Below are 15,722 nucleotides of genomic sequence, written 5' to 3'. Positions count from 1 at the left end.
AATGTGCAGCAATTTGTACAGATAGAGAGTATGTAGGCCTAGGCTACTATATTTGTTGTAGCCATTAAATACCATTTAGTTTCATATTTGTTCAAATATTATAATGTCATTTTTTCCATCTATGTTGATTATGAAAAGTGAACACCATGATAGGATGCATCGGGAGACATAGTGGGGTCAGACATGAGAAATATAGCCTATCTTAAGAAAGCTTTAAATGTCTTTAAACGAAACACTCTCTGATTATGTAATCCAAGATGCATTTCTCTCTAGGTTATAGGCGCGTTCACTACGGAGATGGCGATCGTCAACTTCATCTTTGCAGCAGACACTGACAGAAAACACTACAGAAAACACATTAAAAATCAATGCACGCGTGTCTCTGGATTTACAAATGCACATCTTGCTTATTGCACGCACACTCGGCACACATATGATGTCGAAATAACGAGATATTGTGTTGAAATAACATTATTAATAATAATAAATCTTTAATAATATTTGATTGAATGCCGAATGTTGTGCTTGTGCAATTTAATACAATTAATACTTTAATTGTGATCATTAAAATAATTGAATATTAAATATTAAGTGGCCAATTTTTGCTAATTTATTAAAAGTATTTATATGTAATATATCTAGCACCCCCTCAGCACACGTTAAAAAAATATCTGGCGCCACCCCTGGTTATAACGGCCCACGTATTAAAAATGATTGGGTCAAAATTGGGCTCGGGCTCATAATTACAGTTAATGTGTCGGGCTGGCTCGGACACAACGGGCTCAGGTAGGGTCGAGCTTGATTTTTTTGGGCCCGATCTAAGCTCTACTCCTCATTATCCAAGCAAGTTGTTTGTGCTTGTTGAGGCTCTATGATAGCGGTATCTTCAGGCTAACGTAAACCGGAAGTTCGTTACCGGCTTGTTCTACGTTGCCATAGAGATCACGGGAAAGGTCAGAGTTCGGGAAAGTCGTGGATAGACAATGCTTTTGCTTTGATATAATTGGTAGATTGATGTATACTGTGTTTGATGATAAATTCTGCATTCTATTTTGATGATATTTTTACTCTAGCAATTATCCTGCTGCACAAGCCTTTTTTTCTGACCAAGATTGGTGGGACAGTAGACCCTGTTCTTAAAACACACACACACACACACACACACACACACACACACACACACACACACACACACACACACACACACACACACACACACACACACACACACACACACACACACACACACACACACACACAATGACTCACACTGCTTTTAAATGGAAGGAAAGGAAAGAGGAGACGTGGCGAGACAGTGTGCCTCTGACAGTGGAGCTGAAATCAGCGATCGACCTGTCACTTCTTGTCTGATTGCCATCTCCCTGAAAGAAGGTCAGGCATATACGCCTAAAGTGCCTCTTAACCACATTTTATGAAGCCAGAAAATGTAATCCAATAACCATTTGACTCGTGATTGCTTTACGCTTGGCGACTGGGAACGATACTACTCTTAAAAGCAGCTTAGGTAAAAAAGAGAAAGAAAAGAGAACAAAGGCAAATTCCAGGTCCTTATCTAATTTCAGGAAGAGCAGTTACAGTGCAACTGCAGTGGCCAAGAACCAGCCGAAGAAACAAAATGCTCATAATTCATTTTCTCTTCCTGGCTAATATATACTTCAAATACGGTCTGGCTCATAACAATGTAGTTGGGCTTATTGTCCGTGACAAGGCAGAGAAGAAGCTTTTCAGGCCAGCAATCTTTAACACTGCCCTCTTCTTCTGTTCAAGCTCAGAGAGACAAATAACATGGCACAAAAACTAATTAGCGAGCGGGAACTAGTTAAGAGAATGGCCTGAGAGTGGAAGCAGGGAGCCCGGGGCTTGATTTAAATATACGGCCAGAGTCAGTGACTGAGTGTGCCTGGGAGATCCTGCCCCCTCAAGGCACACCACTTGCTGACCTTTGACCCTCATTAGGCAGAGGGCATTCCTGGTAGGATGAGGCCCTCAGTGGTGTACAAGGGCATACGAGGAATCGGAACGACCACGTAAGACCCGCCCCGCACCAGAACCACGACCCGTCATTACTCAGTGCTCACCCCACGAGAAAGAGAGAGAAAGAAAGTTGCTATTGAGATACCACAGATCAAGGACAATGTCATCTATTACTGCTCCGCACAGAGCTCATGTCAAAACCACCGCAATTACTTGCTTCATATACCCACATAAATATGGTTTCCAATTTTTTTTTTTATGAAAGTCTGCCATCTGGTTTCAGTCTATTGCAGTTAATGGAAATGTTCTTGCATGAAAAAAAATAAAATAATACGCTTTCCAAATATGTAATCTAATCCATATGAAATAACCCTCAGAGTTGTGGAGTAAATGACAAGAGAAAGTAGATATGATTATGGTGTGCAGAGAGTCTTTAAAATGCTAACAACTAGCTGCATTTATACCGTTCGCATGCAGGTTGAAATATGGCTTTAAGAAAAAAAAAAGTGTATTCTGGCAAAAGCTGTTATAATTGGATGCAACATTAACCCTGTAAAGCCTGACATGAGATAGTAGTCAGAAAAAAAAATATTTGTTTAAACCTTTAAACAAAATATATATAAAAAAATGTTTTAAAAAATTTGCATGATGTATTTTTTGTCGAGGATCATGAATTATTACATCAGGCTTTTATGGCTCATATATTGTTTAGGGAAAATAGATCTTGTACTGAAGAAGAAAAAAACAAAGTGAGAAAAAAAAATGGAATGTGGTGCAGATGTTATTTATATGGCCAAAAAGTAAGATGAAATTCTGATAGATTGTAATGTATACCAATGTGATATTTAACAGTATAGCAGACTACTTACTTAAAATTCATATAAATATCAGTTGGCACTCTATCTGTGCGTTCACACCGCCACCGGCGAGATTGGCAAAGTGGCCGGAAGTCATCCATTTTCAATGAGAGGGCGAGGGCGGTGCGGCGCGTCTTGGACGGTGAGAGCGGTGAAGAGACTTGAAGTCAGGTCAACTTTATGGTATGGTAATAAGCTATGACGCGGTTCGGCGGCAACCAATCAGAATGTAGAAGTCTTCCGCCTAAGAGGATTCCAAAAATCCTTCCAAAAAACTTTGTTCTACGTCAGAGCATCAGAGCGTCCCCGAATCTTTCTCCGGCGTTGTTGGCAGGGCGGCGAGAGCGAATTTTGCCACTCTCGTCGGCGGCGGTGTGAACATACAGTATATGTCTAAGATAATATTAAAATGCTTAGTTTTGATCAAAGCTCTGTAGTTTAAAAACATTAGATATAATGCAATATAATAATGATTGAGAGATGCACAAATAAACATTCCTCAAAAGCCTAATGTATCATATTTCATACACACATTTTAAAACATGATGTATGGATAATCAAGTAAGCCTAACTTGCTTCAGTCCAGCAAGTGTTTTATCTTGAAAGAAGTTATTCTTAAGTTTACTTTATTAAAATCAATAAAGATTTCACAGCAAAAATACACCACGTCCTGAAGGTGGACACTTTTAGAATGATATTAAAAGGTATTTTACTTGCTAAAAAGGTATTAATCAGAAAACAGAAGCTATATGTACAACAGTTTTTTCAGCAAAGTTTTGATCATGTTGATAATTGAGAGGCCTTATCAAAAAAAGATACATTAGGCAACGTTCAAGCAATGTCAGAATAGAATATTTAAATATGAAAATGAAGTATTAAATACACTGTTATTTTTCTAAAAGCATTAAATAAATTATTTTGAGATAAATGCAGAAAGATTTATGAGGCATTATTAGAAAATTTGTTATATAAATGGATGTTGCAGATTTTTGTCTGATTTATTGTCTAATTCAATAAGGTTGATGTGTAACAACGCTATTTAAGGACTTGCCTGTTTCTTGGTGTGTGCGTGTGACATATGAGTGCAGTTAAGTGGGTTCTGTGTGTGTGAAAGTAATTTTAAGTGGTTGAGTTTAGATACCATTTCTCTCTCGCTCTCCCTCCCTCTCTCATGGTTTGATAATTCCCATCATTGCAAACAGACATGCATTTCCATTCATTAGCCAAACACTCTTAGCAATCAGGCCATAGCGCCAGGGGCACCAGGCCTCTTGTAAAATCACATCGCTTAATAGCACTGTTCTATAATTATATGCCATTAACATCTATCAAAATGAGCTCCCACATGTCATGCATATAAGCTCTGGATTTAGCAACTGTGTTCCCCCACTCTCTACGTCTTTCCATTATGAAGACCAGCATCCATTGGGATAAAATAGGCTAATTGCTAATGTGTAATATTTGTACAATGGGCTCCTTAATTATTTAGATAATTAATTCTAGTTGTATCCCATTTTATCAACCAAGCAACCTCTTAATTATCATATATGGAATAGCTGAGCTATATCAGATGCATGATACATAACATGTTGATTATGAAAAGTGGCCGTTCACCGTAGAGAAAATCTGTTGTTCCATTAGTGCTCATCTTTTTTAAATAAACATCTTAAACGGTCAGTAAAGGATTACTAAATCTATTTTACTCACTGAAAAAAAAAAAACTTTGAAAAATAAAAAAATTAAAGGGATAGACCTCCTAAAAATTGCATTCTGTCATCATTTAACGTAAAAATATATATTTTTAGTCCATGCAATGGAAGTCAGTGATAACCAACTTCTTCAAAATATCTTCTTCTGTGTTCTGCATTAAAAAGAAAGTCATACGGGTTTGGAATGATGGAATGAGTAAATGATGACAAAATTTTCATTTGTTATTGAACTATCCCTTTAAGTAAATCCCTTTATTTAGAAATCATGTTTAATATGACTGAATCGAGCTAATTACATCAGCTTAGATACACATAAGTTTAAAGCATTTGTTTAGGTAGAAATAGCATCTCTGCACAAGCTCATACTTTATTCTTTTCTGATATTTAAAAAAAAAAACTTTATAGAGTGGCATACTATTTGGTTTTGCTTATTTAGATTAGATTCAGCTTTGTTGTCATTGTGTTACAGTGCAAAACCAATGAAATACACTTGGCATCCAGTTCCAGTGCAAATTGTAAATAAATTATGGTAAACTATAATTTATCAATCAGCATTGGATGAAAACATCTGTTTAATGTTTAAATGTAAATTAGCACTGCAATGTAATATAGTGCACTAATTTTAATTTAATAAATTACATTTTTGTGTAGGGTCTGGGACGAGAGGAGAGACTGAGGTGTAGCATTTGCAATGCTGAGGTAAGTGTATGTCTGTTTTTTGTTTTAGTATTATTTATACCCTACTATAGTATTTATTAATATTTTGAATTAACTTTATATATATTTATATATTTATAATGTTATTTAATTTTTATTATTATGAGCTTTTGCCATTTTTTATATATATTTCTATTTAGCTTTAATTTATATTTATTTCTGTTTTAGTTTTAGTAATTTTAGTATTTCAACTTTATTTTATTTCACATAGTTGGCAACATTTCTGATTTTCATTTAACTTTTAAGCTTTTCGTCTAATGTTTATGTTCCAGCTTTATTTCAATGAATGAAAACCAAAACAATTGTCATAGTTTTAGTTGTAGCTTTAGTTATGAATACTGTGTGCAATCAGTTTCTCTTCCATATCTAACTTTGTAAGTTTAAAATGAATGAAACATCATTTTTGCAGTTTCACCCTTGGTTACAGTGGTCTTTTTCATGTTCCATCACTCTCTGTTATGGTAAGCCTAAAATGCAGATTTGTTTGCTATTTGTTTACCTAGTATGGCGATATTGATAGTGGACAGCAGCTCTACTGTTCCTTCTAAGTGCCAGGTTTCATACCTTATTTCTGAAAAGTAGTTCTGAAGGAGAACAAACTCTACACTATAAATTCCTAAACCTCTAGTGTATGTCTATGATTGTGTAAGTGTGTGTGCGTGTGTAATAGGTTGATGCCCTCTTGCAGCAGATAGTATTTAACTCATTAGAAGAACATCAGCTCCTGGAACAGATAGAAGCCCAAAGGATCCAGAACACAAATACTACTAATGAGCAATCATTTCTCTCTCTCTCTCTCTCTCTCTCTCTCTCTCTCTCTCTCTCTCTCTCTCTCTCTCTCTCTCTCTCTCTCTCTCTCTCTCTCTCTCTCTCTCTCTCTCTCTCTCTCTCTCTCTCTCTCTCTCTCTCTCTCTCTCTCTCTCTCTCTCTCTCTCTCTCTCTCTCTCTCTCTCTCTCTCTCTCTCTCTCTCTCTCTCTCTCTCTCTCTCTCTCTCTCTCTCTCTCTCTCTCTCCATGTCATTGGTTTGGTCGATGAATATAAAAGCCTGTTTTTATTACATTAATAATATGCCAAGACACCCACTGTGGGGAAAATAAACGGTCATAATATTTGGCATGGGAGACGGACAACATAATATCCAAATCCATATTCAGTCTGCGAGCTCAAATTTAGCACGCTTTCTCCCCGATGTGTTCCCAATGCTAATTCCGCGTGGCCATCTTGCCCGGCGCGGCAGGAGCTCATTTGTGTGAAATGGTAGATGTTGATGTGGCATCACACAGAGGGTCAGTTCTCCGCTTAGACGTGCGGTTCAACGGCCCTACTGCGTTTAGGTGTTTGCTGTGTATTCATACAAACGCTACATCTCAAGTTTACATATCGCCGTGCGGAGAATAAGCAGCCTGATTTGTCTTTTCTTGAGTGGAACAGTCTTCTTTTTCTCTCATTTTCACTCCAATCTCTTGGATTTTTCATTCTTTAAAATATCTTGATATCAAATCCTTTCCTTATTAAGTGCTTTTTAGGCAGTTTTTAGTGCTTTTTCCACATCTAAGCAACCCACTCTCAAGGCTAACTGGCAACACCAATCCTTTCCCCCTTTCAGGCCTGTTTCATTTCATATTCCAATCTCTTTTCTGTCTTTTTGACTTTTATTGAGCAATGAGGAAACTTAGATAACCTAAAGATGGCTTAAATGTGTGAGTTTCTGCTACTAACATGACCTACTGTATTTAAAATAAGGGTAAGTATTTAAAAATCCCAGACAATTTCCAAAATACCTGCCCCCCAAAAATAAATAAATAAATAAACTCAGTGCAGATGAAATATGAAAAGTGGACCTTCTAAATGAATGCTGATTTTTTTTTAAATGTTTTCCTCTGGTAGTGTGATTTATGAAAAGTATGTTTTTAAATTATTGTGATTTAAATGTAATTAACCCTTTCATTCTGCCAGGGCATAGTAATGGTGTCAATTAAACAAATATTAATTTTCTTATGTTTATTATACATTTTAATTCATAAAAAGATATATGTTTAGAGAACATGTTTTAGGAAGAGAGAGAGAGGGATAATTTAATGTCATAATTGTGAGAACAAAAATAAAGAAAAAACAAAATAGTAAATTTCTGTTAACAACATATTTGATTCATTTCATATTGGATAATGAAGGCAGGTAAAGTTATATCAAGAATCAGTGGTATTCTTTTTGAGTCAGTAGCATTTAAAAAGTCACTGTATCTGTCTGTCTGACTTAACTGTAGTATAACATTAAAATTGATTATTCCCATATTCTCTAGCAGGATATATCAGCTGCCCTGGTTTAGTATTGAGGGCATCATCTGATTATCAAGATTTTACTGTTAAACCTCTTTATTCGGTTTGTGATTCTGCAGCATTAAAGGATGAGTGCATTAAAAGGTTACTTTTTGGTGATTTTATATCGGACCCAATAGGACAACCTGATCCATCCAAATATTTTATCCTGTTTCCCAGAACTGATGTAAATGTAGATTCCTGGCTAGTACATGTAGCCTGAGTGATCATATAGACTCAAGGTCTCTCCCTGGCCTTTTCTTATTTTTGTCTAGTTTTGCGCCTTGCAGCACCAAGTGGCCTCTGCAAACCTCCATAATGGCTTCCAGACTCTCCCACCTGACCATGGTAATGCAACCCAATACCGTTTAAATGGGAGTCATTTTCAGCTTTTGTTACCACAGTGAGCCTCGGGGCAACAGAGGGAAGCTGAGGACGCTGAGCAAAACAATTTAGAGGGAAGTGTAGCAGCGCTTCTGTCTCTCTTGAGTGAACACAGCTCCAGCCCGCCGATCCATGCTAGCCCATTTAAAATCCTGTTAAACTGCAACTTATCCCTACGATTCCTCACCTGCCATGCAACAACACACCTTACCAACATGCTCTTAAGAATATGTCATATGTATTCGTGTACACAGTTGCTGTTGTTTTATGGTGTGTGAAAACTGAACATACTCATGCAAAACGTTCTATAGCGGAGACTTTCCTTTGAATAAATTTGTTTGCACCTCACAGAAACCTTTCTGCATTTTTAGATTTTCACTAAAGGAATGGTTCAGCCCAAAATAAAAATTCTGTCATCATTTATTCTCCCTCATGTTGTCCCAAACTCATTCGATGTCCGTTTTTATGCGGAACACAAAATAATTTGTTTAGAAAAAAAATCAATGGGACCCAAAACTTTCAAGCTCCAAAAATGATATAAAAATTGCATTAAATTAATCCATAGGATTATGATAAACGGATAAAGAAATTTATAATTTAATCACTTTAAAATCAAATCAAAACATTTATAAATGCACGCATTCAAAGACTTCATCAGATATTCCATAAAACATAAAAAGTTCACTTGTTGACCAAACGTCATGATGTTTTAGTTTTGTGTTACCATATTTGATGTAGTCTGTGTATGTGTGCATTGATAAATATTTGATTTGGTCATATGGATTCATTTCATGCCACCTTTATGTCCATTTTGTAGCTTAACATTTTTGGGTACCATTGACTCTCATAATGTGGACAAAAACACTTAATTTGTGTTACACTGAAAAAAAAGAAAGTGACATGAGTTCGTAACAACATGATAATGAGTTTAAAGTAGAGATGTACAGATTTTCTTGCGCGATTTCAATTTTTTTATTTTTTATTTTTTTTATTAACTGTGACCTGCCAATACTGATTTTTGCAGATTCAGATTTTCTTTCAAACTATAATTGACAGCATATACCAAAAAAAAAGTACTTTTCAATGCAAAATTTTATTTTCATAAAATAAAATAAAATAAAATAATTTCTACTTTCACTAGTAGAAAGACAGTAATAAAATTGTCAAATTAAATACAGATTAATGTTAAAAATTTGTTTCAGGAACTCTTTTGTTCTTTTATTAACATGACTGCTGTCACTTTAAGGGTTTATGCATGGATCCAATAGAGTGGTGCAGGTATGACATCACTTTGTAGGCCAAAAGGCATAAACAAGTTAGCATAGCATTTTAGCACTTCCGGCATCATCCCAAAGTCAGTGGGCTTTTATTAATGGGTTTTTGGTTAAATGGCTGTGATGAACACAATCTCAACATGATGACACTTTCACATTTTATTCTACGGCATAAAGTACATCAGTATTACCCTTTTTTGAAGCTGGTACATGCGGTTTGCTAACAAGTGGCAGTCAGGGAGTTTAAACGCATAACAGGTAAACTCAGTCCGCTTTTACAGCCTTTTTATGCTTATACTCACGCTCTTATAAACTATTCTAACTCAAACTTTCTGGTAAAATGTTTTTTAGATAAAAACTGAAAGAGTTGTCGGAAGCTTGGTGATGGTGACGATGAATTCGTGGGACCTTGGTGTAGTCCGTTTATAGCCTACCTTTAGCTTTTTATTTCTGGCGACTGCATTTAGGCTTCAAAATGTATCAAATTTGTGTTTTATGGGCAAAACTTGTAAGTATCATAAACTTTTGTTGATCACACACTTTTTTTTTATTTTGCGATAATCCAAAAGCCTATGGAAAAAAATCCTATTGGGTTTTTGTTGAGGGAACCAGTGTAATGCTAACTGCCGGTTGGTCTACAACATAACGTCATACCAGGCTGCACCAGATATACCGTACAGATACACAACATGCGTTATCTTTCTAAACTAATTAGGTTCCAAAACTGACTGTTAAACTTAATACTCGCCAAGATGGACATTTTGACATAATTTTGTGTGAATTTGACCATTTAAGTGCAGTAAGCCACTCATTTTGATACTTGCTACTCAAACTGCTTGAGACTGAGAGGCGGCTTGTGCGCTCCACTTATATCAGTGGTGCGCACGCTTTTGGTGTGAGCACGAAACCTGCAGGAGTTTGTAAAATTATGCGTAATAAAAGCACTATTTAACCGGAGCGAATGAGACGAGTGAGTGAGATAAGGCAGTTGTGGGTCACTCAAGAGAGGGAGACTGATGTTATTGCCCGTGTCCCGCTGGCAACAAAACGGACCGGCTCGGAATCGGAAAGACGTGAGTCTGACCAGCTTGTCACCATCCGGGACGATCATGTGGATAATCGGCAAATTCCGGTCCCTGGCTGGTCAATTGCGCATTTGTAGTTTAAAGATATGTTTATTAATACTTTTTTAACACTGTCACACCAAGTTCGTTCGTTGGCCAGAGGAGAACTGGTCCCCAACTGAGCCTGGTTTCTCCCAAGGTTTTTTACTCCATTCTGTCACCTGATGGAGTTTGGGTTCCTTGCCACTGTCGCCTCTGGCTTGCTTAGTTGGGGACACTTAATATTCAACAATATTATTGATCTGACTGTACTGACGCCGCTGTATGAGAACTGAACTGTGCTGGACGATGAATTTTTTTTTTTGCAGAACTGCTTTATAGATTAACTAATTTAACAATTGATCTTCGGAACTGAATCAACACTAAACTGACTTCAGCTGAACAGTGAACTCTATTTTCTTTTTAGAGCTGCTTTACAGCCAGATTTAACTCTGTTTGCATCAGTTAATCATTATTTTTCAGTTTATAAAGCTGCTTTGAAACAATCTGTATTATTTAAAGCACTATAAAAATAAAGGTGGCTTGACTTTTTTTTCCACATTGAAACAGGTTGGATCCCACATGATATTTCATTGTTGTACTATACTTTTGGGGACATCAGGTTGCTACAATGCAAACCTGACCCACATACTAAAACACAAAAAATACACTCAAAAATACATCCCTCATTTTGTGTCCAGTTTGGGGTAATGTTATCAAATATTAATAACGCCAGTCAGTGTGTTAAAAATCATGGTGGGCTGACATACAGTAGCTCTGTGACAGACATTGTCTGTGCAGAGGAGACAGCTTCCTTCTCACTGATGGAGTTTCAGCGGCGCCCGCTCTCAGATCACTTAATGCATCAGTCTAATAACCTTTTAATGTCTGTATTATGGCGGTCATTTAATATTTGCTCTCGGAAAGATGCGCATGTAGATCAGCAATGACTGTAATGATGATAATGATAATCATATGCTCATAAGCCGCTATCCTAAAGCATTGCATTACTGGGCTCACCGGTGGTTAAAATGAAGAGCTTTTAGCCATTATGGCTATAGAAAAAAATAACCGCTTGCAATTCTGCTAATGTAATTTCTTCATTGCATGCATGTGCAATTTAATTTCACTGCATTTTGTTGACACTGCTTTTTCTTATATTTTTCCCCCCTTGTCTTTTTCCATCTTAGCAAGTGGGTCTAAAATGTGGGCCATTTGCATGAGTTATGCTAATTTGTTAGGGCAACGAATGCATTAATTTCATTAGCAAATGGCCTCAAAGCAATAATTACCAGAGTAGGTGTGTCACAAGCAATCATGTTAAAATTTGCCAGTTAATTATTAAGATTTTGTTCGGAGAGACCTAGATTTGACATGAGCAGCCGAAGGAGAGACGGGGAGAGGGAGAGAAAGAAGGAGGAAAGAAAGTTAATGTTCTCCAGCAGCTAAGGTAAGGTGTGTGTTGTTGTGTTGAAGGGAGGAGGGAGTTGGCAGGAGGAAGAATGGTGGGTTTGGGTTGGTTTGCATGTTGACAGCTTACATTCTGGACTAATTACCGCAAATAGCACTGGGCTAGCTGGTACTCAGTGAATCCAGAGGGGTGTAATTATAAGAGAAAGGAGGGCAGGGGCTACTGAAGCGGTCTCTGCTCCCATTGATTGGAGTCCACTCGAGGAGGAGGGGAAACGCTTCTCCTTAGCTGTCATAGACTTGCACTTTGGCTAGACTGTGGAAAACATTTTGATTCTTGGGTTTTTAGACAGACAGCAGTGGTTGGTTTTTAGGTCTTCTTTAAGTTTATCTGCATGTATTTACAGCAAGAAGAAAAGGGGAAAAGTAGGATTCGTTTTGCAGTACAAATTTGTAAAAAGTCTTCAAATTGTATACATTCATTTTAAATAATAATACATTTAATTGTTATCTCAAACATTTAAAACTTGACAGGTAATCGTGGATTATAAAGTACAAATAGGAAATAGTCTAGGAAATAGTCTAGGAAATTTCTAGGAAATAGAAATAATAAATTGAGATATAAAGTCACAATTGTGAGAAATAAAGTTGCAAGATAAAACCTTGAGAAATAGTCACCATTATTTATTTTTATATATATATATATATATATATATATATATATATATATATATATATATATATATATATATATATAATATGTTTTCTTCCATACATTTATGCTTAAAATTTTGAAAATGATTTATAATTTGCACAAGATTTATTCTCTAAAGACAAGCCTTAATTTAACAAGCAACTATTTTTTTATTTTATTTTTAATGACGTTTAGGTTTAATTGATTGATTGATTGATTACTGATTTAAATACTGATTAAGAAAGCATTTTCTAGTGTTATTGTATTATTTTATATATCAAATGATAATGAAGTCACTTATCAAGTGTCAGCTGTTTGATTATCGTTTTAGCAACTTTAGAATATTCACTGTCAGCCTGATACTCGCGCTTTTGATGTTCCTCAGGACTGTGTCTTAATCATCTTGACAGCTGTTTTTGAATAGGTTGAATACCTACGAGGTTGGCACCTAAACCTCTTCTTCAACTCAAGGCATAAATCTCCAGGTCTTCCTCTAAAACTTTCTTTAGGGTTAATTCCTCTAGTTCTTATCCACTGACACCCTTAAAAACTTTTCCCTCCCTCTGTCTCTCAAGTGTCTCCTTAAAAGTGAGCACGCTTTTCTCTCGTCTCCACCACTTTGGGGGAAAAAAAATGCTAATCATTACTTCAATTCAGATGAAAAGCAGCTTATCCTGTGATGTGGATGAGACCAGTAGCTGCTTGCCTCGTCATTTAGCTAAAAGCAGTGTGTGATGTTTGTACAATGATTCTGTTCAATCCATCCATACACTTCTCTTCCAATATGATGACTGATGAGAGGATATGTCATGCGCTGAATTTCAGACATTCTTAGCATGAGGACTTCTTGCTATACTGTCTGTTTTTGTTTTATTAGCTGTGTTCTAATATTTTGTGAACTCAGTCTAGTGAAATGAGCACACTCAAATACACTGCAGTTCAAAAGTTTTTATGCTGTTCTTTATGCAAAAGTCTCATACTATCCCAGGCGCAATTTATTGGTTAAAATAATAATAATAATAATAATAAAAACATATATATTAACAAAAATATTATTACAATTAAATTATTATTTTTTAATTCGAATATATTTTGCAATGTCATTTATTCATGTAATGACAAAGATAAACATTTTCAGTAGCCATTACTCCAGTCTACATTGTCACATGATCATTCAGAAATCAATCTAATATGCTGATTTGGTGTTCACGTAACAATTCTTATTATTGTCAATGTTGAAGACTGTTGTGCTGCTTACATTTTTATTCATAATTCTTTGATTAATAGAAAGTTTAAAAGAACAGCATTTATTTGAGAATTAATGCATTAATGCATTCTTGCTGAAGAGTATTATTTTTTTTCAATAAATAAATGAATCTTACTGACCCATTTTTTAGAAAAATAGTTCATATTTGTTTGTTGAAATATTTTTATCGATATTTTTTGGCAATGAATGAAATTTATATTTGTCGCTGTGCGTTATGGGATTGTCTTCTCTTTAAGCATACATGTGATGCTGCCATTGAATTTAGCAACAAAAGAGGTAGTATAATTGAGATGCTTACCTTTGAAAACATAAAGAGTAGCTATAAAACTGAGCAATTGTGTTTGAATCCTACATGGTTGTGAAATCAAAAGAGAACTAAAGTGCAAGAAGAAAGCAAAAGAATGTAATTTATTTCCATTTAAGTACATTGCACTGGCTAATTAAGCAGTCTGATGCAATTTGTATTGCTAATACCTGACTGAAGAAGGTCATGAGGTTGCTGGTGGAATTTGAGCCTAACGGAGCTACTGGACTGAATGAATAAGTTGGGATAGTTGATTTACTTTGCGTCAGCACTGCAGCCAACCATTGTTCCTGACTGCAGTGTGCTTGGGATTAGCTAGTTTTACTCCTCTTATTTAACCTCTGTGCCCCTCTTCCTTCATCTCTCCACTCCTCCCCACCTCAGGCTGAACTCATTTGGGTTCCTGCATGGGAAGGTCCTGGGGCGGATTCAATCAGCCGCAGCCTTAATTGGCTCTCAGGCATTCAAATTGAAACCGATGGAGAACTAATAACAATTGCCCTACTGGTTTGTAGCTGTAGAAACCGAGGGAAAATTAGTTGTGGTGCCAGAGCGGTGCACTTGTTAATTGCAGGCAGGATTTTGGTGGGTTTGGTTGAGAGAACCATAAAACACACACACACACACACACACACACACACACGCACATGCACACACCCCAAGGGCTCTTCTTTGTTTCCCCGACCTCAGAGTGATTTTGCAACATGACTGTGACTGGAATTTTTAGTGGCCATATGAGTGTGTGTGTGTGTGTGTGTGTGTGCGCGCGTGTGCGTGTGTTTTTTGTGCGTGCTGCCCCCCGGTCCATTCCACCATGTCATCACCTTCCACCTCTCAGTCATGTAGACAAATGAAAACACACACTCACGAAAACACACAGGTGTTCAGTGGTGCCTTCTCTCAGTTTTAACAGACAGTTCAGGCATGTCCCGCACTCTGAGCTGCTGCTAATGTTTACTGAAAAGCAGTTCATCGCGGCCATTATTGCCCTGCGTGTTTTGACAACTGCAGATGAAAGGGTAGTGTAGGCATGATGGTGAGAGGAAGACGAGGCCTTCACAAGCAAAGCACTTTTACTAAATGCTGTTGATGACCTCTTGATCTGTCAAGAAAGCTGCACTAGCAGATGGTAAGACTCACAGGATGTTTCTCAAGTCAACATTTAAGTTTGTTCAAATAGTAGTGAAACTAGATGTACCGCATCGCGGTACAAAATATGACCGCCGCTCAGGCCTGCACTGGCTTTCCACAAAAATAAATGACGTGGAGTAATTTGGCTGTATTGCGTGTTTATGTATATACCTAAAAAAAATAGTAGTATGTGCATGTCTGTCTGTGTGTGTCTGTGTGTGTGTATGTGTGTGTGTTTGTGTACAGTATGTGTGTGTCTGTGTGTGTGTGTGTGTGTGTGTGTGTGTGTGTGTGTGTGTGTGTGTGTGTCTGTGCGTCTATGTATGTGTGCGTACATGTGTGCGCGTGTGTGTTTGTGTGTGTGTGTCTGTGCATGTGGATTTGTATGTGTGTGTATGGGTGTGTGTCTGTGCGTGTGGATGTCAGTGTGTGTGCATGCTTGCGTTTGTTTGTATTCCTGCATGTGTGTGTGTGACAGTATCATCCTAAACCAGCAACCCTTCGCTCAACAGCACCATCTACAGGCTGATGAGTGTACAGTCACTAAATGTGCACATAAAT

General features: G+C 36.9%; 1 protein-coding gene across 1 annotated transcript in view; it reads left to right on the top strand.

The window, feature by feature from the left end:
• LOC308699320 (uncharacterized protein) overlaps positions 1–15,722 on the top strand; it is a 134,590-nt gene that overhangs the window by 29,661 nt on the left and 89,207 nt on the right. Inside the window, exon 3 of the mRNA XM_081380044.1 lies at positions 5,213–5,260. Coding sequence (XP_081236170.1) covers positions 5,213–5,260 — 48 coding nt within the window. The remainder of the gene's footprint in view (positions 1–5,212; positions 5,261–15,722) is intronic.

The sequence above is a fragment of the Scardinius erythrophthalmus genome, assembly GCF_964197995.2.
Source record: "Scardinius erythrophthalmus genome assembly, chromosome: 12".
Classification (NCBI taxonomy): Eukaryota; Metazoa; Chordata; class Actinopteri; order Cypriniformes; family Leuciscidae; genus Scardinius; species Scardinius erythrophthalmus.
The sequence above is the reverse complement of the archived record's forward strand: the minus strand, read 5'-3'. Positions and strand labels throughout refer to the sequence as shown.